At 35.2% G+C, this 26,834-nt stretch overlaps 1 protein-coding gene and 1 pseudogene across 2 annotated transcripts in view; both read left to right on the forward strand.

Moving 5' to 3' along the window:
• Positions 1-26,834, forward strand: part of Usp47 (ubiquitin specific peptidase 47) — a 96,182-nt gene that overhangs the window by 55,612 nt on the left and 13,736 nt on the right. For both annotated transcript variants that reach the window (XM_070035323.1, XM_070035321.1), the window contains 12 exons: positions 1,287-1,382; positions 1,471-1,623; positions 5,596-5,763; positions 8,774-8,905; positions 9,313-9,389; positions 10,321-10,376; positions 13,694-13,806; positions 14,793-14,897; positions 16,573-16,780; positions 19,462-19,577; positions 23,144-23,263; positions 25,289-26,066. In XM_070035323.1, the coding sequence (XP_069891424.1) occupies positions 1,287-1,382; positions 1,471-1,623; positions 5,596-5,763; positions 8,774-8,905; positions 9,313-9,389; positions 10,321-10,376; positions 13,694-13,806; positions 14,793-14,897; positions 16,573-16,780; positions 19,462-19,577; positions 23,144-23,263; positions 25,289-26,066 (2,122 nt within the window). The remainder of the gene's footprint in view (positions 1-1,286; positions 1,383-1,470; positions 1,624-5,595; positions 5,764-8,773; positions 8,906-9,312; positions 9,390-10,320; positions 10,377-13,693; positions 13,807-14,792; positions 14,898-16,572; positions 16,781-19,461; positions 19,578-23,143; positions 23,264-25,288; positions 26,067-26,834) is intronic.
• LOC138836659 (U6 spliceosomal RNA) lies at positions 15,978-16,072 on the forward strand (annotated as a pseudogene).

The following is a 26,834-nucleotide window of genomic DNA, read 5'->3' on the forward strand; positions in this document are numbered from 1 at the left end:
ATATGCATTAGAGAGGAGATTAAAATTTTAAGTGTGCATTTCTTATGATGTTCAGTGAAGTACTCTGTCATGTGAAAACAACCCTGTTAACCTCCTCCTCACTTCTTGATGCCTCTTCATGGTATGAGAACAAAATAGGAAATGGAATAAATGTCTTTGGATATCTGCTGATGTTTTTATCTCGTTCCAAATAATATGTGGAAAAAGCCTTGCCAACTGTTTTGCAACCAAGTCCATTATGCCTAATAAAGCTTTTCTTTTGAAGAAGAATTTGTCCTATGTAAACAGATGGAGATACTTTGTCTTAATGATTACATTTTTTCTTTATATATGGTAAATATAACCGGTAGTACTGTTTAGATCATGTATGAGGAAAAGAATGACTATCAGATGAAATTTGAGATTGTGCATCCTCTCCTAGTATATTGCAGTAACCATTTTTTCAGTGTTTTATGAAAGGCCAGGATTAAGAGCTAATTTTATATTTACTGATTTTTAATATTTTTATACTGCATTTCTTGCTTTTATCTTAAGGCTGTGTATAGAGGAGAAAAATCACATGGTTCTATGAAGTAAACAATCGTAGCTCATAGTCATATCTCATATGCAGTGATGTTACACAATGGTTTTCAGTGTGTGTGTGTGTGTGTGTGTGTGTGTGTGTGTGTGTGTGTGTGTGTGTGTGTGTGTGTGTGTGTGTGTGTGTGTGTGTGTGTGTGTGTGTGTGTGTGTGTGTGTGTGTGTTGGAGATAAATTCTCAGACTTTCCTGCCCCAGATGGCTTTGAACCACAATCCTTAAATCTTAGCCTCCTTAGTAGCTAGGATTACAAGTATGAGCCACCAGCACCCAGTGATTTTTGTAATTTTTAATCATTGTGAATTCTTCAGAGATTAATGATACTATTGTACAATTTCAAAAAGCCTTTTGTAAAGATTGACATGATGGATATAACTGTATTTCTCTAAGAAGTATGGAATTACTTTTCAGTGTAGGGACCAAAATTTTTTTTTCTAATTTTTTTTTTTTAGCCAAACTACAATGTACATCAATAAAAATTAGGTAGAAATGAATGTGATGTACAGTATTAAGCAAGGCAACATTCATGTAGAATGAAACTAAGCTTTTAATTTTTGAAACAATATTGCACTGTTGATACTTTAATTTTATTGATATATTTCAAGGTCCTAATTTTCCAGCCATTTTGCTCATGGCTGTTTGGTAATTCTAGTGTGTTTTTTTTTTTTTAGCACTTGGTCACTGACAGTTAATTCTTATTTTAACTAGGAAGAAGCATTACATGCATTTATTCAGCCAGAGATTCTAGATGGCCCAAATCAGTATTTTTGTGAACGGTGTAAGAAAAAGTGTGATGCTCGAAAGGTAAGTATTATGGAAGATTAATATTTTATTACCTAAGATATTATTCAATATTCAAAAGAATCCACCCTATGCATTTTGTTTCTTTTAGGGCCTTCGGTTTTTGCATTTTCCTTATCTACTCACCTTACAGTTGAAAAGATTTGATTTTGATTATACAACCATGCATAGGATTAAGTTGAATGATCGAATGACATTTCCTGAGGAGCTAGATATGAGTACATTTATTGATGTTGAAGATGAGGTAAATATTACATTTTTCTTGTTATAAAATATTTTTATTACCCAATTTAATCAGATTGATGCCATTTGGAAGCTTTTCCTTTTCTTTCTTATTTTCTAATGGTGAGTTCTGTTAAAAAATAAAAACCCTTAACCTTTGGGAAAGCTTTACTTGACTTGACCACCATAGATTACATCTCAAATATTCTTCTTTAGTCAAACTTATCATAATACTCTTTCAAAAGATAGATATAGATTCTCTCCTCTGGAATTCTTTCTTGAATTTGAGTGGTAATCTTCTTTCATAATTTTAGTTATTAAAACAAGTCTACCTATGGGTTGCACTTGTGTTTTTGTTACATACTAAACATGGAACAAAAAGAATGAGTGAACACCAAATTAAGTAGCATGGACCTAATTTCTTCTATTTATTTATGTACCTTTTTCAAGGATTAAAGTATTTGGGTTATTCACACTAAGTCTTACTAGCTTTTAAGTAAAAAGACAATATGAGATGCTTGACTGTTTTTATTTTTTAGTTAGATTTTATTTTAATTTGGAACTTTAAAGTGTTTCAACATGGGACTTTGTTTTTTTCAGTTTTTTTATTGTAAAGATACTGCACAAGGGTTACAGTCATGAGTAAGATAATGAGTACATTTCCTCTTGAGCATTGTTAACCCCTCCTATGTCCCCCCCCCCAGCCATCCCTTCCCTCCCCACCTCCCCAGCTCATCCTCCCCACCCCCCATGAAGTTGTTTTTTAACATAGTGTCTTGTACAACTCATTGTTACAATGGGTCAGCCTATATCCTTGTTTCAGCATTTTGTTATTTCCCTTCTCCTCCCCAAATTAGAAAAGTGTATATAAGTTGTAGGGCACCTGAATCAAATATAGTGCAAACTGGTTATACCATGGGGGAAGAACATATGAAAGAAAGAAGAAATCACATAGTATATTATAAGTACATTAAAAACAACATCAACAAAAATAAAACCTCTGTGTCTCTGTCTTGGAGTTCATTTCACTTAGCACCATCTTATATGGTCATAAGTGCATAGCTTTTGACCTTTTCTTCTTCTTTGTTTTTGTTTTTGTTTTTGTTTTTGTTTTTTGGGGGGGGGTCCAGTCGTGGGGCCTGAACTCTGGGCCTGGGCTCTTCAGCTCAAGGCTAGCACTCTACCACTTGAGCCACAGCACTACTTCCGGCTTTTTTTCTTTTTGCTTATGTGGTGCTGAGGAATCGAACCCAGGGCCTCATGCATGCAAGGCAAGCGCTCTACCACTGAGCCACCTTCCCAGCCCGCTTTTGACCTTTTCTACTTGTAAGATTATCATAGATGTATACTAGTTATTGCAAATAAGGGAAACTATGGGACCTATGTTTCTTTGGGTCTGGCTTACTTCACTTAGTATAATTTTCCAAGTCTTTCAATTTCCTAACAAATGAGGCGGTGTCATTCTTCCTGATGGAGGCATAGAATTCCATTGTATATATACCTCATTTTCTTGATCCATTTATCTACTAAGGGGCATTTAGGTTGGTTCCATATCTTAACTATGGTGAATAATGCTGCTATAAACATGGTTGTCTGGTAGCTTTAGGATGGCCTTGTTTGTGATGGTTTGGGTAAATACCCAAAGTGGAATTGCTGGGTCATAGGGGAGCTCTATGTGGAGTCTTTGAGGAACTTCCATAGTGTTTTCCAAAGTAGTTGAACAAGTTTACACTCCCACCAATAATGCAGTAGGGGTTCCCTTTTCGCCACATCCCTTCCAGCATCTGTTATTAGATTTCTTGATTATAGCCATTGAGGTAGAATCTCAATATTTTGATTTGCATTTCTTTCATGGCTAGAGACGTTGAGCATTTCTTCATGTGTCTATTACTAAAGGTAGATCCTTATATATCATCCTGCACCAGAATCAATTCCAAATGGATCAAAGACCTCAAAGTCAAAGCAGACACCCAGAAAACATTACAGGAAGGAATAGGAGAAACTCTACGGCTCCCTGGCACAGGCTGAAATTTTCTTAATAGAGACCCAGAAATACAACAAATCAAAGAAAGGTTGGATAAATGGGATTACATGAAACTGCAGAGCTTCTGCATAGCAAAGGACGTAGCTCGCAAGATCAATAGAAAGCCCTCGGAATGGGAGAAGATCTTTACTAGCCGTACATACAATGGACAAGGGCCTCGTATCTAAAATATACTTAAAACACTTCTTTTTTTTTTTTTGGTCGTGGGGCTTGAACTCTGGGCTTGGGCGCTGTCCCTCAGCTTTTCAGCTCAAGAGTAGCACTCTACCACTTGAGCCACAGTGCCACTTCCAGATTTTTCTGTTTATGTGGTGCTGAGGAATCGAACCCAGGGCCTCATACATGCAAGGCAAGCACTCTACCACTGAGCCACCCTCAGCCCTACTACTCTTGCTTTGGAAGCTCTAATGATAGTTACAGAGTAAAAAGTATTGATGTTCTCAAAAGTACCATAAAGCATTCTTTTCTGATTGGAATTCATTATAAGTTATTAAAATATCTTTTCTCAGAAGCTCAAAAATAATTCTGAAGCTATCAGATTTTAGTTAATATTGATAAGCACCAAGAAGCTGTCAAAAAGAGCACATATTTTTTAATCTATATAGAAGTAGGTTCAAATCCTTGTTTTTCTCATCCTGGATAATTTTTCTGAGCCTTATTTTCCTTGTCTGTGATATAAGGATAATAATTGTCTATGGTGGTTGTAAGAAGATGACAAAGTAGATGTTCACTGTTTAACTAGCCAGACATCAACAAAGATTTCGTTTAAAATAATACTGTTCTTGTTAGGAAATCTATCCAAACTATAACAAACTTTCATTTTTTTTTCATTTTATTTATTTTTTTTTTGGGGTCCAGTTGTGGGGCCTGAACTCTGGACCTGGGTGCTGTCCCTCAGCTCTTCAGCTCAAGGCTAGCGCTCTACCACTTGAGCCACAACGCCACTTCTGGCTTTTTGCTTATGTGGTGCTGAGGAATCGAACCCAGGGCCTCATGCATGCAAGGCAAGCGCTCTACCACTGAGCCACCTTCCCAGCCCTATAACAAACTTTTAAAGGAAATAAAAAGCTTTGTAGAATTTCTACTTCAAAATAATTGAGTATTCAATCTTCTGTATATGTCTCATGTATTTGTTATAAAGGAAAGTTTTCCCTGAGAAGAATGCCTGGAGGCAAAGCTTTGCAGGTTTCTTAAAGAAGTCCTAGGCCTCCTCAGGAGAAAAGATAGTTTGAGTTGGTTAGAAGAATTTCAACATGATTCCTTTGGATATAGAAGTCAGGAGTTGGTATTCACATTAAGGTGTTTTTGTTTTTGTTTTTTAATGAGCCAGAATTTTTTGAGGGTTGAAAGATAACTACGTGATGTAAAACCTAAAACAAAATTCTTGACAAAAAATGCGTAATATATATTATTTGGTTAATGCAAGAACTTACCAAAACCTATTAACAATGCCTTATATACATCAAGAGCTTGTATCTTTGACAGTTCTTAACCTAATTAATAAAACATGTGTAGTTACATCTTTCAGGAAAGAAGGATTTCAAAGATGTAGAATTCTTCATATTTGTGTGAATGTGACTTTAACGTCATGAAGCATAGAAACATCATATTTTTGCTTCCTGTACACTATAGTAAAAAATTACTCAGAATGGATATATCTTGTTTTTCTAACACTTAATGTTGTGATGGAAACTTGGACTTTCTTGTCCAAGAAAAGAGATGATGTTCTATTATAGTTTAGGACCAGAGGAAACCCTTTACTACTGTGTATTAATAAACTATTTTGCTTAAGGTCTGACTTGAAGAAAATAAATTTACTTAAAGTGAAATAAATAATAAGAACATGTCGAGTTATATGAAAATGTTAGAGGATGTAGGTAAAAAGTTGTGGTTAATATATTTTCCTTTGTTTTGCTTATAATTTTTAAATAATGATGTTTTATTATTAAGAAATCTCCTCAGACTGAAAGTTGCACTGATAGTGGAGCTGAAAATGAAGGTAGTTGTCATAGTGATCAGATGAGCAATGATTTCTCCAATGATGATGGTGTAGATGAAGGAATCTGCCTTGAGAGCAATAGTGGAACAGAAAAGATTTCTAAACCTGGACTTGAAAAGGTAACTTTTATAGTTTATGATTTTTTGTTTTGGTGCTGGAATTTGAATCCAAGGCCTTATTTATGCTAATCAGCAAATGTACTAGTGAACTAAGCCCCTAAACCCTTGTCATTTTTTAACTAAAAGAGTAATTTCTTAGCTTCTTTGAAATTAATTCTATAGTTGTTGTACTGATAAAGTTTTCTTCAAAGGAAATCTTTTTGAAAAAGATGACTTCTTAAAGATAACTTTTTCCTTGCACATGAGTATGCGAATGTGTTATAATTAAACTTTAGGAAAAGTCCCTACAGGTGGAACCATCAATTTATGGGAGATTGAACGACAACTGTGTTATAATTGGGACAGTCTTGCACAAAAGGTGCCTAGCCTTCAGGAAACCAAAATTCTAGACTTCTGTCTTCAATGTTGCAACAAGTCTCCTGCGTCTTCTCTCTTCTCTGAGTTTTCATATAGAAAAATTAAAGTGTTTTCTTCTTATAATTTACAACTTTGTTAGGTCATTTTTTGTGGATATTCGTTGTCATTTTGAGGAGGTTTATCCCTTCTTTAGATTTTTTCCAATACATAGAAAACATTATTAGGTACTGGTGACTCACACCTCTAATCCTGACAATTTAGGAGGCTGATTTGAGTATCTTGGTTCATAGTTAGTACAGGCAGGAAAGTCCATGAAACTGTTATCTCCAGTTAACCACCAAAAAGCCAGAAGTGGAGCTGTGACTCAAGTGGTAGAGTACCAGCCTTGACACAAGGATACAGCTCAGGGATGCAGTCTACTCAAGGTCTGAAGCCCCAGGACAAGCACAAAACAAAAAATCAGATTGGCTGTTAGGATTTGTGAAGTGCCTTTTCTTCATCAGCTATTAGGACTGATTTCTCCATTGTTATGACTGTAATTTTTCTTCTTTAGCTTGAATTGCATAGATTACCTAATACTGAACAGGCTTTTGCAAGTCTGGAATAACTCCTACTTTGTTATGTTACATAATTTTTATACATTGTTGAATTTGATTCACTGGTATTTTTTTAGATTTTTGTTAATTGTGTTTATGAGTCCGTAGTTTTCCATTCTCATGGCTTTGGGTAATGGGCTCATAGAATGAATTAAGGAATGTTCCATCTTCTCTTTTTGGAGGAGATTTTGAAAAATTGGTATTATTTCTTATATATTTTCTATAAATCACCAGTAAAATTTTGATTCTAGACCAAATTCATTTACTTAATAGCATTTTTGTGGAGTCTTTTTATATACAAGATTATGTGTCAACAGAGATTATTTTACTTATTCTTTTCTTTGAATGCCTTTTATTTCTTCTTGTCTGATTGTTTTAACTGTAGTTTATAGTTCTATGTAGAAGGGAAAGATGACAATTTTGCCTTCTTTCTGATCTTTTAGCTTTCAATTTTTCTGTTATGTATGATGTCAACTGTTGACTTTGTGTATAAAGAAAGGTAGTTTCCTTCTTTTTTTTCTTTTTTAATTTAATTTATTTTTTTGGCCATGGGGCTTGAACTCTAGGCCTGGGCACTGCCCCTGAGCTCTTCAGCTAAAGGCGAGTGCTCTACCACTTGAGCCACAGCACCACTTCCGGTTTTCTGGTGCTGACTTGGAGATGAGTCTCACAGACTTTCCTGTCAGGGCTGGCTTTGAACCATGATCCTTAGATCTCAGCCTATTGGGTAACTAGGATTACAGGTGTGAGCCTTCAGCACCCAGCATTAGTTTCTTTCTGTTCCTGGTCTGTAGGGCTTTTACTGTGAAAAGTGTTGCATTTTGTCAGATGCTTTTCCCCTATGATTTGAGATGTTCATGTGGGCTTTATTTTTCATTTTATTAATGTGAAATATTCTGTTGATTAAATTTTGTGTATTGAATCCTCCCAGGAATAAATCCCACTTGGTCATAATATAATCCTTTTACTCCATTGTTGAATTCAGTTTCCTAGTATGTTAAGATTTTGGGGGGGAGGCAGTTGAGGGGGGGTTGGGGCCTGAACTCTGGGCCTGGGCACCGTCCCTCAGCTCTTCAGCTCAAGGCTAGCGCCCTACCACGTACTTGAGCCACAGTGCCCCTTCCAGCTTTTTCTGCTTATGTGGTGCTGAGGAATTGAACCCAGGGCCTCAGGCATGCAAGGCAAGCACTCTACCACTGAACCACCTTCCCAGCCCCATGTTAAGAATTTTTACATCAGTATTTATCAGAGATATTGGTCACTAGTTTTTTTCTCATGTTTTTTATTTTGATATAAAAGCAGTTGGCCCCATATAATTATTTTGGAAGTACTCTTTTTTTTGTCAGTGTTTCAGAAGAGTTTGAGGATTGGAATTAACTCTTAAATGTTTGCTAACATTCTCTAACAAAGCTATTTGGTCTTGAGAATTTCTTGGTTGAATGGGTTTTGATTATTTAGTCTCCTTACTTAGTGATCGTGGGGTTTTGTTGTTGTTGTTGTTGTTGTTGTTTTTGGTTGGTTGTGGGCCTTGAACTCTGGGCTTGGGCACTGTCCCTGCACTCTTCAGCTCAAGGCGAGTGCTCTACCGCTTGAGCCACAGCGCCACTTCCTCCTTACTTAGTTATTGATCTGTTCATATTGTTAAATTTGTTCATGAATCAGTCTGTGTATGCTGCATGTTTGCATGTATATGTAGTCTGTATGTTTATAGAAATTCTTTGAGATTATCCAGTTTGTATAAAATTATTTACAATGATGATTAGGAGTTTAAACATTCATTTCCCTTTGCTGCTTTGTAATGAAAATAGAAAGTTATTTTTTAACCTTCACTGTGCATATAAAATAACCTGTATGAAGAAATGTACACAATGAAATTTATAATAAAATTGGGGATTTTTGTAACTTTCCATTTTAGATCTAAGGGAAAAGTTGGCCTGTAATAAATAGATGACAGCTATCATGTTATTCCTCTATGTGTTAATATTCAAATAAAGATTTGTGGTTTTCCTCTCATTTGAATGCCTTTTTCTTGAATGCCTTTTTCTTTTTCCTGTTAGAACTCCTTGATCTATGAGCTCTTCTCTGTTATGGTTCATTCGGGGAGTGCTGCTGGTGGTCATTATTATGCCTGCATAAAGTCATTTAATGACGAACAGTGGTATAGCTTCAATGATCAACATGTCAGCAGGGTAAGAGAATGTCTTTTAAGATTATTGCTCTGAAAAATAGGAGTAAAAACAGTTAATAGGGTTTATTTAAAATGGGAAAATCTGTCCTGATGCTTTCCAAGTCTGATATCAAATCACCCTTTGATGTTCAGTAAATTTCCTGCTTTTACTTATTGTAGTTCTTTGTTCTGTTTGTTGTTGTTGTTGTTGATGATGTTTTTAGCTTACTGGATGTTTCCAAGGCAGATTAATTGATGCTCCTCCAGGCTTCATGTTTGATTAGCCACAGTAAAACTGACTGGCCGATAAACATCCAGAGATTATATAAATTTTGTGAATTGGTATCTGTTATGTAGAATTTAACTCTTGAGATGAAAAAAATTGATTACATATTAACATTAACATAATGGTACATAATGACTTTTTAGATAACACAAGAGGACATTAAGAAAACACATGGTGGATCATCAGGAAGCAGAGGATATTATTCCAGTGCTTTTGCAAGGTAAGTAATTTACTGAATTCTAGTGTTCCTAAGTTAGAATTAATTATGGCTTCTTTATATTTAAAGTTTTTGTTTTGTTTTGTTTTTTATACTCGTAATGAGATTTGAGCTCAAAGAAGGCCTCACACTCCTGCTTAATTTTTTTTGCTCATGGATGGCACTCTGCCATTTTCAGCTTTTTGTTGGTCCGTTGGAGATAACTTTCCTAGCTGGCTTTCAACCTCAGTCCTCAATTGTTATCCTCCTGAGTATCTTGGATTATAGGTATGAGCCACCCAAGCTTGGCTTCTTGTTCTTATTCCCTTTTTCTTTTCTTTTTTTTTTTTTTTTAAATCTTCAACCATTTACTCCACATCCCAATATTGTTCATCTTCAAATTTTAGAAATAAAAGTTTTACTGGAAAACTGGCATATTTATTTACATATATACAACACACATACATGTACAGCATACACATACATATGTATGTGTGTATATACACACATGTGTATGTACAAATCTACATCAGCAACATTATAACAACATAGTTAAGCAATACCATCTAGCTTATAGAGCCAGAAAGATTCTCATATTTGTGTACAAATGGATATCAACAACATTATAACAACATAATTGAGCAATACAAACCATCTAGCTTATAGAGCCAGATTCTTTTTCTCTGGCCTTTTCTAGAAAGGGTCAAACTGTCTGATTTAAACATTGTTTTCATTGTGGTACACAGCTGTAAAGGAAATTTTGCTTTTACCAAGGATAGATATGAAATATTTTAATGAATTTGCATTTACTTTCTTACTGGTATGTTGTAAATTGCAATGTGTCAGTGAACCATAGCAGAACTTTCTGATTGAAAGAAAAAAATTCTACAATTTTAATGAAATATTTCATGCTTGGAAATGAAACCTTTACAATCTACTTTTATATTTCTACTAGCTCTACGAATGCGTATATGTTGATATACAGACTGAAGGATCCAACACGAAATGCAAGTATGTTAACCTACTATTACATGATTAAGCTGTATTATAAATTAATTTCTTGTAAGTCTAGATAATCACTTTTAAGTGATAGAACAATTAATACTTTTTTATGCCTGGAAGAATTAATATTTTAAAGACGTAGGAAATAATACTGTTTCAAAAAAAAGGGCTGAAAAAGTTGCTCATTTAATCCATTCCTGTGTAACAATTGTAACTTACCAACTACATGTCCTGTAGCAAGTTATTTAACCTTTCTAAGTCTTACTAAATCTGCAAAATAGAAATAACAGTAGTATTGGTTAGAGTTGTAAATAAACAATGAAATAATATTTTAGATATTTTTATATTGTATCTGGTATTTTGGAAATCTCAGATCTAGTGATTACTTTTTTTCAGTTTGAAGCTTTCAGAGATGCTCTCTGAATTTGTTGAGCCCAATATATGGTACTCTAGATAGCCTGCACACTAATGAAACATTTTAAGAACTAAAGTGTTTTTTGTTTTTTTTTTTGTTTTTGTTGGTTGTGGGGCTTGAACTGGGCCTGAGTGCTGTCCCTGAGCTCTTTAGCGAGGTGAGCGCTTTACCCTTGAGTCACAGCGCTACTTCCAGTTTTCTGGTGGTTAATTGGAGATAAGAGTCTCATGGGGGCTGGGAAGGTGGCTCAGTGGTAGAGTGCTTGCCTTGCATGCCTGAGGCCCTGGGTTCGATTCCTCAGGACCACATAAGCAAAAAGAAAAAAGCCAGAAGTGGCACTGTGGCTCAAGTGGTAGAGCACTAGCCTTGAGCTGAAGAGCTGAGGGACAGTGCCCAGGCCCAGAGTTCAGGCCCCAGGACTGGACCCCCTCTCCCCCCCAAAAAAGTCTCACAGACTTTCCTGCCCAGGCTGGCTTTGAACTGTGATCCTCAGGGCTCAACCTCCTGAGTAACTAGGATTACAGGCATGAGCCACCAGCACCTAGCTAAGTTTCTTATTTGATTCAAAACCAAATGAGTTTTTACAAATCTACTATACATCCTTCATTAAATTTTAATTTTGTTAAGAATTCCAGAAATAATCTTGATTATAAAACATATCTATTTGTCTTTTTAATGTTTTTGTCATTATTTATATTTTGTAATTATAGTTTTTTTCTTGCTAACTGATTATGTACTGTTACAGATAGGTTGGGATATGTATGTTTATGCACATACAGATATGTATGCGATATGTTTGCTTATAGCTCATTTTTGTAATTGAAAAATTCATTTTTATCATTCATTTCAGTACATTTATTTTGTATAAAAACTATCATTCTCTTGGCAATTATATTCTAACCATAATAATGTTTTTATTCACATTCTTGTGAACACAGAGAGTCAGTTAATGCAAGGCTTTTAACCAAATATGTTGTCTTTTAACCAAAATATGTCACTACTATTTGTCATGGGATAACTGTTTAGTGATTACAGACTTTTCTGAAAAAAATAAAATTAAAAATTATAACAAAGCATTTCAGAACAGATATAAGAACAGAACTAATGAATCATAAAGAGGAACGTGGGCAGGGAATGTTGCTTAGTGGTAAAGTGCTTGTCTAGCATGCATAAGGTCCTAGGTTTGATTCCTTGGTTCCACATAAAATTAATAAAAGGAAAAATAACCATTAAAAATAAATAAAGAGTAACTTGTCCCTGATCATAGCTATTTAGGGGCAGAACCAGAATTGTAATCAATGTGCTCTCTATCCAGCCAACCTTTCAGTTGTTCAGTAATTCATTCTCTCCTTTATTTACTTACCCAGTTCTACTGTTATAATGAAGCACCAGAGGGCACTCTATGATATGATAGGGAATCTTTTTTAATTAGAACTCATTTCTAGAAACAGTGCATTGTTACCTCCATAGAGATAAGATTCTTTGGAGACTGATTATTCTCTTTTTTTAATGCCAGATAATCATTAGTTTTGTTAAACAGTATTATAATCTCATATTACCTTTTTACCTGTGAATTTATAATCATTAAAGAAAACTTTCACAAGTAGTACTATGGCTCAAATGGTAGAGTGATAGCCTTGAGCTGAAGAGCTGAGGGATAGCACTCAGGCCCAGAGTTCAAGCCCCACAACTAAAAAAAGAAAAAAGAAAACTTTCTTGTGTAGATCTTGGTAACAATTTTTATAGATTAAAGCCAGATTAATTTTTTTTTTTGTCAGTCATGCGGTTTGATCTCTGGGCCTGGGCGCTGTCCCTCAGCTCTTCAGCTCAAGGCTACCACTTTGAGCCACAGCGCCACTTGCAGCTTTTTCTGTTTACGTGGTACTGAGGAACTGACAGGGCCTCATGCATGCAAGGCAAGCACAATACCACTGAGCCACCTTCCCAGACCAAAAGCCAAATCTTATTTTAAAAAGTTCAGGCCCACAACCGACAAAAAAAAAGTTTCCCTTAACTTTTTGTTTAAAAGTAGACTCAGAAATGTTAATCACCTTTTATGCTAATTAGTCTGTATATGGAAAGAATATAACAGATAAAAGTTGTCAGGTTTTTAAATTTTTTATTATTATTATTATTATTTTTTTTTTTTTTTTGCCAGTCCTGGGGCTTGAACTCTGGACTTGGGCACTGTCCCTGAGCTCCTTTTACTCACTTGAACCACAATGCCACTTCTGGCTTTTTCTGTGATTTAATTGGAGGTAGTCTCATACTTTCCTGCCTGGACTGGCTTCCCACTGTGATCCTCAGATCTCAGCCTTTTGAATAGCTAGGATTTACAGGCATGAGCCTGCGGCATCCAGCTAAGTTGTCCCTTCTTTCATTAGAATAGGCAACTAAAGAATTACTTTTAGGGGGGGTGGAATTAACACTATCAGAGAATGGTAACAAATAAGTAGTATGACATTGGTAATAGTGGCAGCAGCATCAGTAACATTTATTAATTTTTATTGTATTCCAGACAATAACTGTGTTAACTATTAATTTGCTCAAGAAACTTAAGTCTCAAAAAGTAAACTTGCCCAAGGTCACAGTAAAGTTCATTATTGATGGTACAACTTGAAATTTTAAAAATGGTTTTAATTTTTTAGTTCATAGGAGCTTTTTATTCTAATTTATCTTGAGCTCTCTTGAAGTCAGAAACCAATTATTTAAATACATGGCTTTCTAAAATATGAGTACTTACTGTAGTTTCATTATCAATACTTCTTATACATGGCCTGGAAGAAGCTTGTGTTCCAAGTTGAGAGAAAGATATAATTGACACACATTTCTATTAAAGCATGTAAAACTTGAAAAATAAAAGGAGCTCAAGTTGAGTGACACTGTCTGATCCTATTTTCATTATACATAGAATTTCTGGAAGTGGATGAATATCCAGAACATATAAAGAATTTGGTGCAGAGAGAGAGAGAATTGGAAGAACAAGAAAAGAGGCAACGGGAAATTGAGCGTAATACTTGCAAGGTTAGATTCTGTAATGTTAGTTTTGTTTGAAAACTGTTATAAGTTTGCTTAGCTGCAGTTCTTGTTTCTACTTTGTTGGTGGTGGTGGTGGTGGTGGTTGTGAGGCTTGACCTCTGGGCCTGGGTGCTGTCCCTCGGCTCTTCATCTCAAGGCTAGCACTCTACCACTTGAGCCACAGCACCACTTTCAGTTTTCTTAGTGATTTATTGGATAGATAGAAGAGTTTCATGGACTTTCCTGCCTGGCTGGCCTTGAACCGAGATCCTCAGCTCTCAGCCTCCTGAGTAGGATTACAGGTGTGAGCTACTACCTGGCCTTGTTTCTACTTTATTGGATTATTTCTACAGGCAATTATGCCATGATGATCATTAGATAGTGTGATTATGCTATAAAAAGGCAAATTCTCATCAGATTTTATATAAAAACCCAGGGACATATACTTGGTAGTACTCATTGCTGGTGGGGTTTTCATAGAGTCAGCCTTCTCATATCGTAATAAAACTGATTTTTTGGGGAAAAAAACTTTCTGAATAAAAGTTGATAAGTATGAGTCCTAAGCAAATTCATATTATTTTATATAATCTCTCATAGAAATTACCTAATGGAACAATCACAAATAATATAAAACCTTGATATCTTCCAAACTAGAAAAATACTAGAAACAACCCAAATATGTATCATTAGGGGAATGATTATATAAATTATGGTATGTACTTGAAAAACAGTATAAAGTTATTGGCATTTTTAATCTTCTTTAGGATATGAGGACTTAGATACGTCAATTATTGATATATACAAAAGAGAAACATCATTGTATTCATACACTGCTTTCTAGAATGGTAATTTCTTTGTACAAATACTTAAAGATATTATAAAAATGTATTTTTTTAAAAATCACATTATTTTGATGGGAAAATTGCTGTCTAGAAGAATTAAGCCTTGACTCTTGACCTGCTAAATTAATGGTACTATCTTACATTTTCTAGATAAAATTATTCTGTTTGCATCCCGTGAAGCAAGTAATGATGGAAAATAAATTGGAGGTTCACAAGGATAAAACATTAAAGGAAGCAGTAGAAATCGCTTATAAGGTATGTTTAAATGCACTGTTATCCTTGCGCTGTTAACAGTTTATTTATAATAATTACCCAGGTTTTATTGTAGTAACACTTGCAATAATTTAATAGTCCTATTTATTCGTATCTCTCTTACTGCCCTTTGGGACATACTTAGTTAATTTTAAGAATATCCTCTTTCTAAAAATCAGTTAAACTTTTTTTTTTTTTTTTTTTGGTTGGTCGTGGGGCTTGAACTCTGTGCCTGGGCACTCACTATCCCTCAACTCCTCAGCTCAAGGCGAGCATTCTACCATTTGAGCCACAGCGCCACTTCCTGTTTTCGTGTGGTTTATTAGAGATAAGAGTCTCATGGACTTTCCTGCCAGGCTGGCTTTGATCCATGATCCTCAGATCTCAGCCTCCTGAGTAGCTAGGATTATAGGTGTGAGCCACTGACCCTGGCTCCTGTTAAACTTTTTAGATACCAGAATTAGTATTATAAAAAATATTTGTTTTTTCCATTTATTTGGTAGATATCTACGTACTATATGAAGCATTAGGGATAGAAGAAAGAAGACATGATTATTGCCCATGGAGTTTATACTCCCTTGGAAAAAACAAAAAAATATACATTACAATTTGCGATTTTTAAAAATTGTTTAGATTCTATAAAGCTCAGTAGTATACTGAGATAATTTATTCTGAAAATACCCATGATAAGAAGGCAGCTATTAAAAAAGTCCACGATCCTCAGATCTCAGGCTCCTTAATAGCTAGGATTATATATGTGAGCCACTGGTTCCCAGCTAAGACAAACACTCTTACTAGATCATGTTAAGTATCATTGATAAATTAATTTGACAAGTTTTTCTATTTTTCACATAAGTATTAGCACAATTTGATTAAAACTAAATTGTCATTACCTAGAGAAAAATGCATGTTATATCACTTTGTATATGATTTTATATATATATATATATATATATGTTATTACAGAGTTGAAAATAGACATAAAGATATCTGATACTGTTTGACGATGTATACCAGCACAACTTACACCAAAATTACATTAAAAAAGAGCTATGTGGTTATTAAGAATGCTAATTTTGGTACTTGTTTCTGCAGCATATATACTAATATGAGAAGGAAGATTAACATGGTCCCTGAACAAGGATGCTGTGCAAATTTGTGAAATATTCCATATTTTTAAAGAAATGCCTGGTTTCTCTAGATACTTTTTTGTGTGTGCCAGTACTAACATTTGAATTCAGAGCCTTGCACTGCCCTTGGCCTTTCCACTTAAGGCTGGTACTCTACGATTTGAACCACACTTCCAGTTCTGGCTTTTTGCTAGTTAATTAGAGATGAAAGATAGAGACTCAAATTTTTCTTCCCAGGCTAGCTTTCAAACTTAATCCTCAAATCTCAGCCTTTGGAGTAGTTAGAATCACAGGTGTAAGCCACCAAAGCCCAGTACCAGTATGGTACCAAAGCTCAGTACCAGTATTCAAATGGCTCAAACACACATGTGTGTTAATGCATAATTTGTATGATTTAAAGGATAATAGACATTTGTTTTAATAACTGATACCTTTGATATAAAACATATAGCTTGTTTTTTAGGACCTATTGGTAGATTTATTCCATGTCACACTAAAATACTGTATGTGTTTGTTTTTCTCTTGCTGGTGGGATTGTTTTCTTATAGATGATGGATTTAGAAGAGGTAATACCTTTGGATTGTTGTCGCCTTGTTAAATATGATGAGTTCCATGATTATCTAGAACGCTCATATGAAGGAGAAGAAGATACCCCAATGGGACTTCTCCTAGGTGGAGTCAAGTCAACATATATGTTTGATCTTCTGTTAGAGACAAGAAAGCCTGATCAAGTTTTTCAGTCTTACAAACCTGGAGGTAAGCAGTTTTATACTATTTTGTGTTATAATAGACTTAAAATTTTAATAAGAAAAGTCTTGTTAATAGAAACATAATTCAAGTTTTGTATGTTCTTAAAATGTATACATATTAGGAGATAGCAATAACTTGGAATTAAGGTCTATTATTTTCAAAGAGCTGTACACAATAACAATAACAACTAGTTATTTGCTAGAATATCTTTTCTAGCTCATAGTCTTTAGGTTGATATTTCTTCATTCAGTACTGAATAATCCTGTAAATACCTGGAGTTATTTGCTGATGGGAGGATCTTCTATATCCTTCTCCTCCTCAGAACAAAACATATTTCCATAAAGTAGGGAATATTATTGTCAGTGTTTTAAATTTCTCAGTCCACCACTTCTGTCATCCCAGGAGTTTTGTCAGTGTGCCGTTGACTCAGTACATTTGAAACGTTTTTTTTTTAATTGACTTAGAAAGCAAAGTGTCAGTTTCCTAGTTTCCCAAGAATAATCCCTAGAGACAGTTATATTCATATATGTTCTCATATCCAGAGTTTTCTACTAATCACTATATGTAAACTAATCACTATGTGTAATTAATAGAGGGCAAATCCAAATACTTAAATAATTTTACAAAATTTTTCTCTTGTACATTGACTTTAAGTCCCTTGCATCAGTGATAAATCAGAATTCAGTTCTCTACTTCTCAGTTTCCTTATTTTATGAACATTCTTCTTTTTAAATATTAAATAAAATATTCTTCCAAGAAGCTGGCCTACATTTTGCACAGGAAAATTTATTTATGAAAACCTATAGTGTTGGTTTTAGTCAGACCATGGTTTGTTCTGTTTGTTTTGTTGTTTTTGTGCCCATCCTGGGCCTTGAACACAGTCCCTGTGCTTTCTTGCTCAAGGTCAGTGCTCTACCACCTGAGCCACAGTTTCACTTTGGGCTGTTTTGCTGATTAAGTGAAAATGAGTCTTAAAGACTTTCTTGCCTGGGTTGGCTTCGAACCATGTTCCTCAGATCTCAGCCTCTGAATAGCTGGGATTAAAGAAAGGCATGAGTTACCTGCATATGGCAGACCCTGCTCTTTTCATTAGAGTCTCTTTGAAGGACAGATAGAAATGACTGACTGACTGAATGAATAAATAAATAAATAAATAAAATACATATATAAAAAAGCACAGTATTAAATCTACAGTAAAGCCATTGAAAAACTTCTAAATGTGGCTATGAGTTGTAAGACCTAATTTCATTAAGTATCAAGATCTTACAATATTGTTAATTAGGTTTGTAACACAAAAGAGGAAAACTGAGGATTGACACAATGAATCCAAGAGGAGATAGTACTTGAAGATCATTTGATCATTCCTTTTTTAAGGAGCAAAGTTGTCTAATAAATATAATCTCTTAAAACAACAGCAGCAGCAAACAGAAGAGCCGACATAGCATATACTGAATACCATGAATACCATGACTATATGTATTCACTCTTCCATTTCTGTGCCTTCCTTCTTTTCCTGGTCCCCCAAAAAGCAGGGTTGAGGGGACGGGGAGGGAGGCAAGCCCAAACAAACAATACCACACCACCACCACCAAAAAAACCCCATGTTTCTATTTCTTGGAGCTCTAGACTTTTTAAAGATAGGAATCAATAAACTTACTATTGATAACCAAAAAAAAAAAAAAACATGATGAAGATGAGAAGGTAAGATTAAATTGTAATGTGAAGTATTCACGTTTAAAAAACAAAACCATGAGGGGTTGGGGACATGGCATAAGTGGTTGAGCACCAGCCAGTGAGTGAAAGCAGTAGATACCAAGTTCAAGTCCTGGTCAGAGCTGGGAGTGGGGAGAGGACATAAACCGGATAAGTATTTTTTAAAAAAACCCAAACACCGAGTATTAGTTGAAGTAAAGAAACCTTATTATGTGCAAAATTCTAAATGATTTGGTGAGTGTTGTTTAAAAGCAATTTGGATTATATATATCGTCTAGTACTTGTTTAATGTTTATTTAGTGTAGTGACTTTGGTCTGTATTTGTTTCTTTCATTTTTTATGTTATACTTGATCCTAGCCAAAAAACCACTAAGCTTTTGGACTTGTATTTTTTAATATGCTTCATAAATTTGAAAGTATTACATTTTAGAAAGAGACAAAATATTGTAATTTTTTTTGTAATCTGTATTGCATAGGTCAAAAGTAATGCTTAATGGAAGTTACTATTTGCTTTTTTTTTTTTTTTTTTTTTTTTTTTTTTTTTGCGGCTATGGGGCCTGAACTCTGGGCCTGGGTGTTGTCCCTCAGCTCTTCAGCTTAAGGCTAGTACTCTACCACTTGTGCCACAGCACCACTTCTGGCTTTTCCTGCTTTTATGGTGCTAAGAAATCAAACCTAGGGCCTCATGCATGCAAGGCAAACACTCTACCACTAAGCCACCTTCCCGTCTCGTTATTTGTATTTTTTTTTTAAGATCTGGGAGAACTTTTTATTCATTTTCATGTTTATGTTTGTGTTGTGGTAAGTTATAGCACAGTTCATAATATGTTAATATATATAATACACACCTATTGTATTGAAAAATTAGAAAGTAATGTCTTTGGCATCTTAAAAATATGAAAACTGTAAAGCTCACATGTAATGCATTTCAAAAATAACCTCCAATTATCTTTTTATGTCTTCTAATGTGATAGAAGTGATGGTGAAAGTTCATGCTGTTGATCTGAAGGCAGAGACTGTGGATGCTCCTATAACTGTTCGGGCTTACTTAAATCAGACAGTTTCTGAGTTCAAACAACTGATTTCAAAGGTAAGTTTGATTGTCTGCTATTATGAGGTACTATGGGGTGGTTTTAAGTAAGATGTTGGCTCTAAGAAGGCAGTAATTAAGATAAAACCATAGTAGAATAGGACACTTAAGTAGAAGAAACAGGTTGAGCAAAACATGGAGGGGACAGTTTGTGAGGGCAGTGCACAGGACATTGAGTTAGTTTTAGCTGGATCACACCTGGAGGTATAAATTGTTTATTTCATATAGATCTTTAAACACTAAACACAAAAATTGAATTCTTTTTTTTCTTTTGGTGCAGCCGTAAGAAATATATTTTTTAAATGTTTTTCTTGTGTTATGCTTATTTCTTTTCATATACTTTTATTTTTTTGTTGGTCCTGGAGCTTGAACTTGGGGCCTAGGCACTGTCTCTGAGCTTTTGTTTAAGACTAACACTTTACCACTTTGAGCCACTGCACCCCTTCCACACAGTAGATTTTTGTTTTTTTCTCAACTTCCATAGTGGTATGATCAGATGTGTGTTACAGTATAGTCAGTACAGTGATCCTAGACTGGCATTGCAGAAGCATTGAGAGGGAGTCGGGAGTAGAGAAGAGGAAGCTGCCAAAATAATTCAAGTACATGGCTAGAAATGAGATGTGGAATAATCTGTGAGAGTGCCTTTATAACCAGGCTCTGCAGGACATGTAACTGGCAAATGTAACAGAAGCACAGATAAACCTGAGAGTTTTCAAATCTGGATAATAGAAAGCTAGCAAGATATTAAAAGCAATAAAGGAATGAATAGGGAAGCAGTTTTGACCCAGAAGTTAATGAGTTAAATATTGGCCATATTATGAATGTTAGTGATAAAGATCATAGATCCCGTTCAAATTTTTCAGCAAGAAAACATTAAAGAACAAATTAACAAATGAATGGGCCCATTTCAGACATATGATCTGTATAACTTGTGGGTAGGGATGGGAGGGAAAAACTGGTAGAGAGCCAGGGACAGGATGGTGACATTGTCCCAAAAGTAATGTACCTTTTATCTGATTTATGTAACTAATCCTTCTGTATATAACCTTTATAATAACAATAAGAATATATTCTATATATTTCCAGGATCCCACATTCTATAGAACATTAAATGTACAAGCATAGGCAAAAATTTTCAAGATTCCCTTCCCCACAGTATAACCCATACTTTCACTGGTTTTGATGTTGGTATAATTTGTGGAGGGGAAGGAAAAAAAACAAATCGTTTAACTAGGGATAAGGTGGACCCATTGCAACAATGAGATGTACAAGTCATTATGTCGAAAAACGAACTTAACAATTTTGGTGGGGGATGGGAGGAGGATCGAGTTGGGGGAGGAGAGGAGTATGGGAAGGGATGGAAAGGGGAAACAACGAGAAGGCAACAATGCTTGATAAGAAATGTACTCGTTATCTTGCCCATGTAATTGTAACTCCTCTGTATGGTATTCTCACAATAAAAAAAAAATTTTTTTTTCAAGATTCCTCAACTCCAGGTTAAGACTCCATGGTTTAGTGGAAATGATTCAGTTACTGCACATCAAGAATTTAAGTCCAGTTTTCAGCCATTTATCCTTTGATTATTTTTTATCTCTTTAGTAGTTTTCATACTTGTTTAACAGGAATTGTTAATTTTTGTTGTTGGTGGTGGTGGTCATGGGGCTTGAAATCTGGGCCTGGGCGCTGTCCCTCAACTCTTCAGCTCAAGGCAAGTGTTCTACCACTTGGGCCACAGCGCCATTTCTGGTTTTCTAGTGGTTTATTGGGGATAAGAGTCTCATGGACTTTCTTGCCTGGGCTGGCTTTAAACTGTGATCCTCAGATCTCAGCTTCCTGAGTAGCTAGGATTACAGACATGAGCCACCGACTCTGGCTGTTAATTTTTTTAAAAGTGCTATTTATGGAAAGCATTTCTGAAGTATGAAAAAGTTGGCAGTTATTAGTATGTTTAAAAAATAAAAACAACAAAGGTATGATGGCACACACCTGTTATCACAGAATTGTGGAAAAACCCTGGCAGAGTTAACATACTAAAGACAAAAGGACTGGGGGCATGGCTCAAGTGTTAGTGCTGGATTAGCAAGCTTGAGATCCTGAGCTCAATCCCCAATAACTACCAAGTTTGTAACACTTTGCTATCTAGGAAACAGAATGATGAGGTCATATTTTATGATAGGTTTTCATATAACTTATTATTGTATCATTACTAGTTATTGTCCTATTACTAGTTACTGTCCTATACATTTAAAAATGTGAATGCCCAAAATAAAATGCTTTTAGTTCAGAGCAAAGTAAAAGTATTGGGATAGGAAATGGGAAAATAATGAATCACCTCTTTGGTGAAGTTAATAGTCCTGAAGAAAAATATGTTTAGAGAATCAATGTAGTCACAAACATGGTATCAGTAAATATAGCATTTTAAACTAGTTACTAGGATGTCTTAAGAATTCTTTTTTTTTTTTTTTTGGTCGGTCGTGGGGCTTAAACTCTGAGCCTGGGCGCTGTCCCTCAGCTCTTCAGCTCAAGGCGAGTGCTCTACCACTTGAGCTACAGCACCACTTCCGGTTTTCTGGTGGTTTATTGGAGATAGGAGTCTCATGGTCTCTCCTGCCCGGACTGGCTTTGAACCGCCATCCTCAGATCTCAGCCTCCTGAGATTACAGGCGTGAGCCACCAGCGCCCGGCTTTAAGAATTCTTATTCATATCTAATGTCATTACTTGTATAGAAAAGTTATGTTTTTTTAAAAATATAAATTAGTAAGAGGGTCAGTGCATAAATGGAGGTTCAGAGGGTTGAACAAATGCAGCAGTGATATAACACTGTTGAAAATGATCTGTACAACTTGTGGGTAGGAATGGGAGGGAAAAATGGGAGAGAGCGAGGGTCAGGGTGGTGACATTGTCCAAAAAGAAATGTACTCTTTATCTGACTATCTGACTTATGTAACTAGTCCTTGTTCTGTACATCACCTTTATAAAAACAAAAAATATTTTTAAAATGTAAATTATATTTATCTCATTTTGTATGAAATTCATAAAATGACACCCAAATATTGAGACAGTAAAATTTAAAATAATTTACCAGTAATTTAATCTTTTCATTTTACACAAAGGAAGTTGATTTAATAAGAATTGGCAACTATTCATAGAATACAGTTTGTCAAAAGTTGCACTATTAAGCCATGTCAGTTTGACATCAGCTCTGAAAATCTGTTACTCAGTTCCTTCAAAATCTTGCTTGTCTGGCAAGTTTGAGAGGAATAGGAATTTCAATGAGAAATCTAGTAAATGCATACATTTAAAAGTTATACTTTGTTCACCTAAATTACAGCATAATTAATGGATGTGATCAGTGATTTTTCCCTTAGATTGCCCCAAGTTTTAAAAATTCTACTAACATTTTTCTCTTTATTTTCTTTCAAAATTTTCCATGGTTGGACATTAATCCCAGGTCCCTGTTTTCTGATGCTTTTAAGAACTTTGCAATTTTTCTTTTCCTGTATGCCTGAGTCAAGTAGAATAACTTTCCAAAGAGTGCTTATTTATTAAATTGTTTTACTTGTAGGTTGTTCATTTACCTGTTGAAACAATGAGAATAGTGCTGGAACGCTGCTATAATGATTTACGTCTCCTTGGTGTGCCCAGTAAAACCCTGAAAGCTGAAGGTTTCTTTAGAAGTAACAAGGTACATCTTTCTATTTTCATAGCTGTTTTCTATGCTTTGATAAATTATGAAATTAAGTTTGGCATTATAAGCCTGCTTTCTAGAGCTATTTGCATGTGTCCTCGCTATAACTACCTTATATTCAGGTTAAATCAGCCATCTTCTCTCCTCTAAATCGGTTTTATCATTTCTCTTCTTTGCTTTTGTGTACCATCACTTGAAATGCTACATTTCCTCTCCATAGGCTGTTGGTAAAGCCCCAGATTATCCTGCCCCTTTGGTGAAGCTTTTGTGACTGTATCTACCACAATGATTATGATTATGAAGTTTTGTCCTTAAACTTTTTCATGAAACAAGTATCTGCACTGAGAGTCAGAGGCATCTCTAGTTCAGAGAAAATGATAGTCTTGGTTGAACCAGTGTTACTCCCTTTGCCACTCATTTATCTCATGCTGATCTTCTTGCTTTGTCTTCATGTTCTGTATTCTCTTTGTCATATGGGTTTATTCCTAATGTCATTGGCTTACCTGAAGATAGACGGTATCCAGAATTTTCCTTGTTAGCTATCTTTTTCTAAACACTTTTTCCAGGCTTATTCATTTTAGTGCACCTTAGTCTTACCTCATTTAACCTTCTCTGGAATTATTTTCAAATCCTACTCTGCAATTTTCATTCACCAAAAGTTTCTTGTAATCAGCTTTTGGATGTGATATTTGTGTGTGCATGTGTATCATCAAAACCTCAAGTCTTTCTAACACTACATTAGGGTGAGGCATGCAGAAGGAATTAACCTTTAAAAAAAACGGTTAGCAGTCTCTGTTTGTAGCATTTACTAAATAATAGCATTGTTTATGTGGAATTTATGTTACATGTATTTCATTTTGCTTTCAGTCCTTTTATTGGATTGATTGTTTGGGTCAAGTACAGCCCAAGCACAACGCCCTCAGTTCAATCATAGTTGCACCAAAAATCAGAAAACAAAAGCTTTACTATGGAAAATTTCACACATATGTAAAAATAGAATTATATAGATGACCCTCCCAGTCACTGTCACTCAGCTTCTATATATTAATTCTCGATTTACCTATATTTACCCACCCGCAAAGATTATTTGTAAAATTTTCTGTTTCATATCACTTCACTTATAAATAACGTAAACATAAATTTCTTCAGGTTAAGACTGATTTCTGTTTGCATTTGTTTTCTGTGTGTGTGTGTGTGTGTGTGTGTGTGTGTGTGTGTGTGTGTGTGTGTGTATGTTTGTGAGAGAGAGGGGAGAGAAAGAGAGAGAGAGAGAGTTCCTGCCTGCACTGGCTTCGAACTGTGATCCTCAGATCTCATCCTCTCAAATAGTTAGGATTACAGGAAGAGCCACCAGTACTCAGCTCAGGATAAGAACTGTTTTTTAAAAACTTAACTATATATCTAAAAAAAATTAGGCATCAAAGTCTGGATTATAAATTTAATGGGCAAAGTACTTGGTTTCATAATAAAGTTTCAAGGAAGCAAACAAGCAAATATGAAACAGGAGAATGTGTAAGATAATCAGGGAAATTTAAACATCGGTTAGATGATAGTTAAGCCTTTTTGTAAAAAAACACCTTTGCCAAGATGTCTTTATGTATGTTCTCTCTCTTTCTCTAGACAGACAGACAGACAGACAGACAGACAGACAGACAGACAGACAGACAGACAGACAGACAGATAGATAGATAGATAGATAGGAGATAGAGAAAGTGAGAGAGAGAGAGATCCATGCTAAACTTTGAATTTCAAAAAGGCAGCATGTATAGTAAAGACTTTCTGAAAAAAAGCAGCCCAGTAAACAAGTTATATCTTTCAGTCTATCCATGTGTGCCCATCTGCTCTTAGTGTAGTTTTATGGCTAGTTGCAAAAGCATGAATTCTTAATATTTGTTTTATTTAGATACAAAGACTAAATTGTAGTGCTGTATTTGTCATGTTCGTGGGGTGTTATTCCCACAATAAATGACAATATCAGTAAAATTAGTGGATATAAAATGACTCTTTGACTTACTATTTTAGGTATTTGTTGAAAGTTCTGAGACCTTGGATTACCAAGTGGCCTTTACAGATTCTCATTTATGGAAACTCCTGGATCGACATGCAAATACAATCAGGTTATTTGTTTTGCTACCTGAACAATCTCCAGGATCATACTCTAAAAGGACAGCATACCAGAAAGCTGGAGGGGATTCTGGTAATGTGGATGATGACTGTGAAAGAGTGAAAGGACCTGTAGGAAGCTTAAAGTCTGTGGAAGCTATTCTAGAAGAAAGCACTGAAAAACTCAAAAGCTTGTCGCTGCAGCAGCAACAGGATGGAGACAATGGGGACAGCAGCAAAAGCACTGAGACAAGTGACTTTGAGAACATTGAATCACCTCTCAATGAGAGGGACTCTTCAACATCTGTGGATAACAGAGAACTCGAGCAGCACATTCAGACTTCTGACCCAGAAAATTTTCAATCTGAAGAACGGTCAGACTCAGATGTGAATAATGACAGGAGTACAAGTTCAGTGGACAGTGATATCCTTAGCTCCAGCCATAGCAGTGATACTTTGTGCAATGCAGATAGCGCTCAGATCCCTTTGGCTAATGGTCTTGATTCTCACAGTATCACAAGTAGTAGAAGAACTAAAGCAAATGAAGGAAAAAAGGAGACATGGGATACAGCAGAAGAAGACTCTGGAACTGATAGTGAATATGATGAGAGTGGCAAGAGTAGGGGAGAAATGCAGTACATGTATTTCAAAGCAGACCCTTATGCTGCAGACGAAGGTTCTGGGGAAGGACACAAATGTATGTACTTCAGAGGGAAAGGGCTCCTTGAAACATTTTTTTTCCCCTCACTTTGAGATTTTAGTTAGGCAGTAGGTCTTTAGCTATCCCATTTAAAAAAAAAAAAAAAAGAAGGAAAGAATTAGGCACTTAGTTCTATGACAGTCTGTAACTTTCTGGACTATGAAAGAATTGCCTTTTCTTTCCATTAAAGTTATGGTAAACAGTATTCTTAGCCTTTTCAGTACATTAGACAATAATTGTATCAGACTGTGTTGAAACAAGTAGTAAAAAAATAATAAAATTCAATGTTAGGAAAGAATTTTACTATAAATGTAAAACTGAGGAATAGCTTAAAAAGAAGTAATATGTCCTCTTTTACAAAAGTCCAGATGCTTTAAAAAATTATATATTTGGAGCCTCATTGGGAAAATTTTTTTTTGTGCATCCCTCTTCCATCCCCCAATTACAAACAACAACATTCCTAAAAAGTCAGTAATCAATTTTTACTTTGGGTTCTGTTTTAGTGGTTTCATTTATCTTGATTTAGTGTAGGTGTTTTAATTTTTAATTTTTTTGTTCTTAATGTGTATATTTTTATTGTAAAGATACTGTACAGAGGGGTTACAGTTATATGAGCAAGGTAATGAGTCATTTCCTATCAAGCATTGTTGATTTTTTTATTTTGTTGCATGTCTATGTGCTGCTAAAGCTCAAACCCAGAGCCTTTTAGATATTGTCATGCACACTTTGCCACTCCTATCCTTTTTAATTTTTACTTTGAAATAC

The sequence above is a fragment of the Dipodomys merriami genome, unplaced genomic scaffold (assembly GCF_024711535.1).
Source record: "Dipodomys merriami isolate MVZ:Mamm:240054 unplaced genomic scaffold, mDipMer1.0.p SCAF_25, whole genome shotgun sequence".
Taxonomy (NCBI): Eukaryota; Metazoa; Chordata; class Mammalia; order Rodentia; family Heteromyidae; genus Dipodomys; species Dipodomys merriami.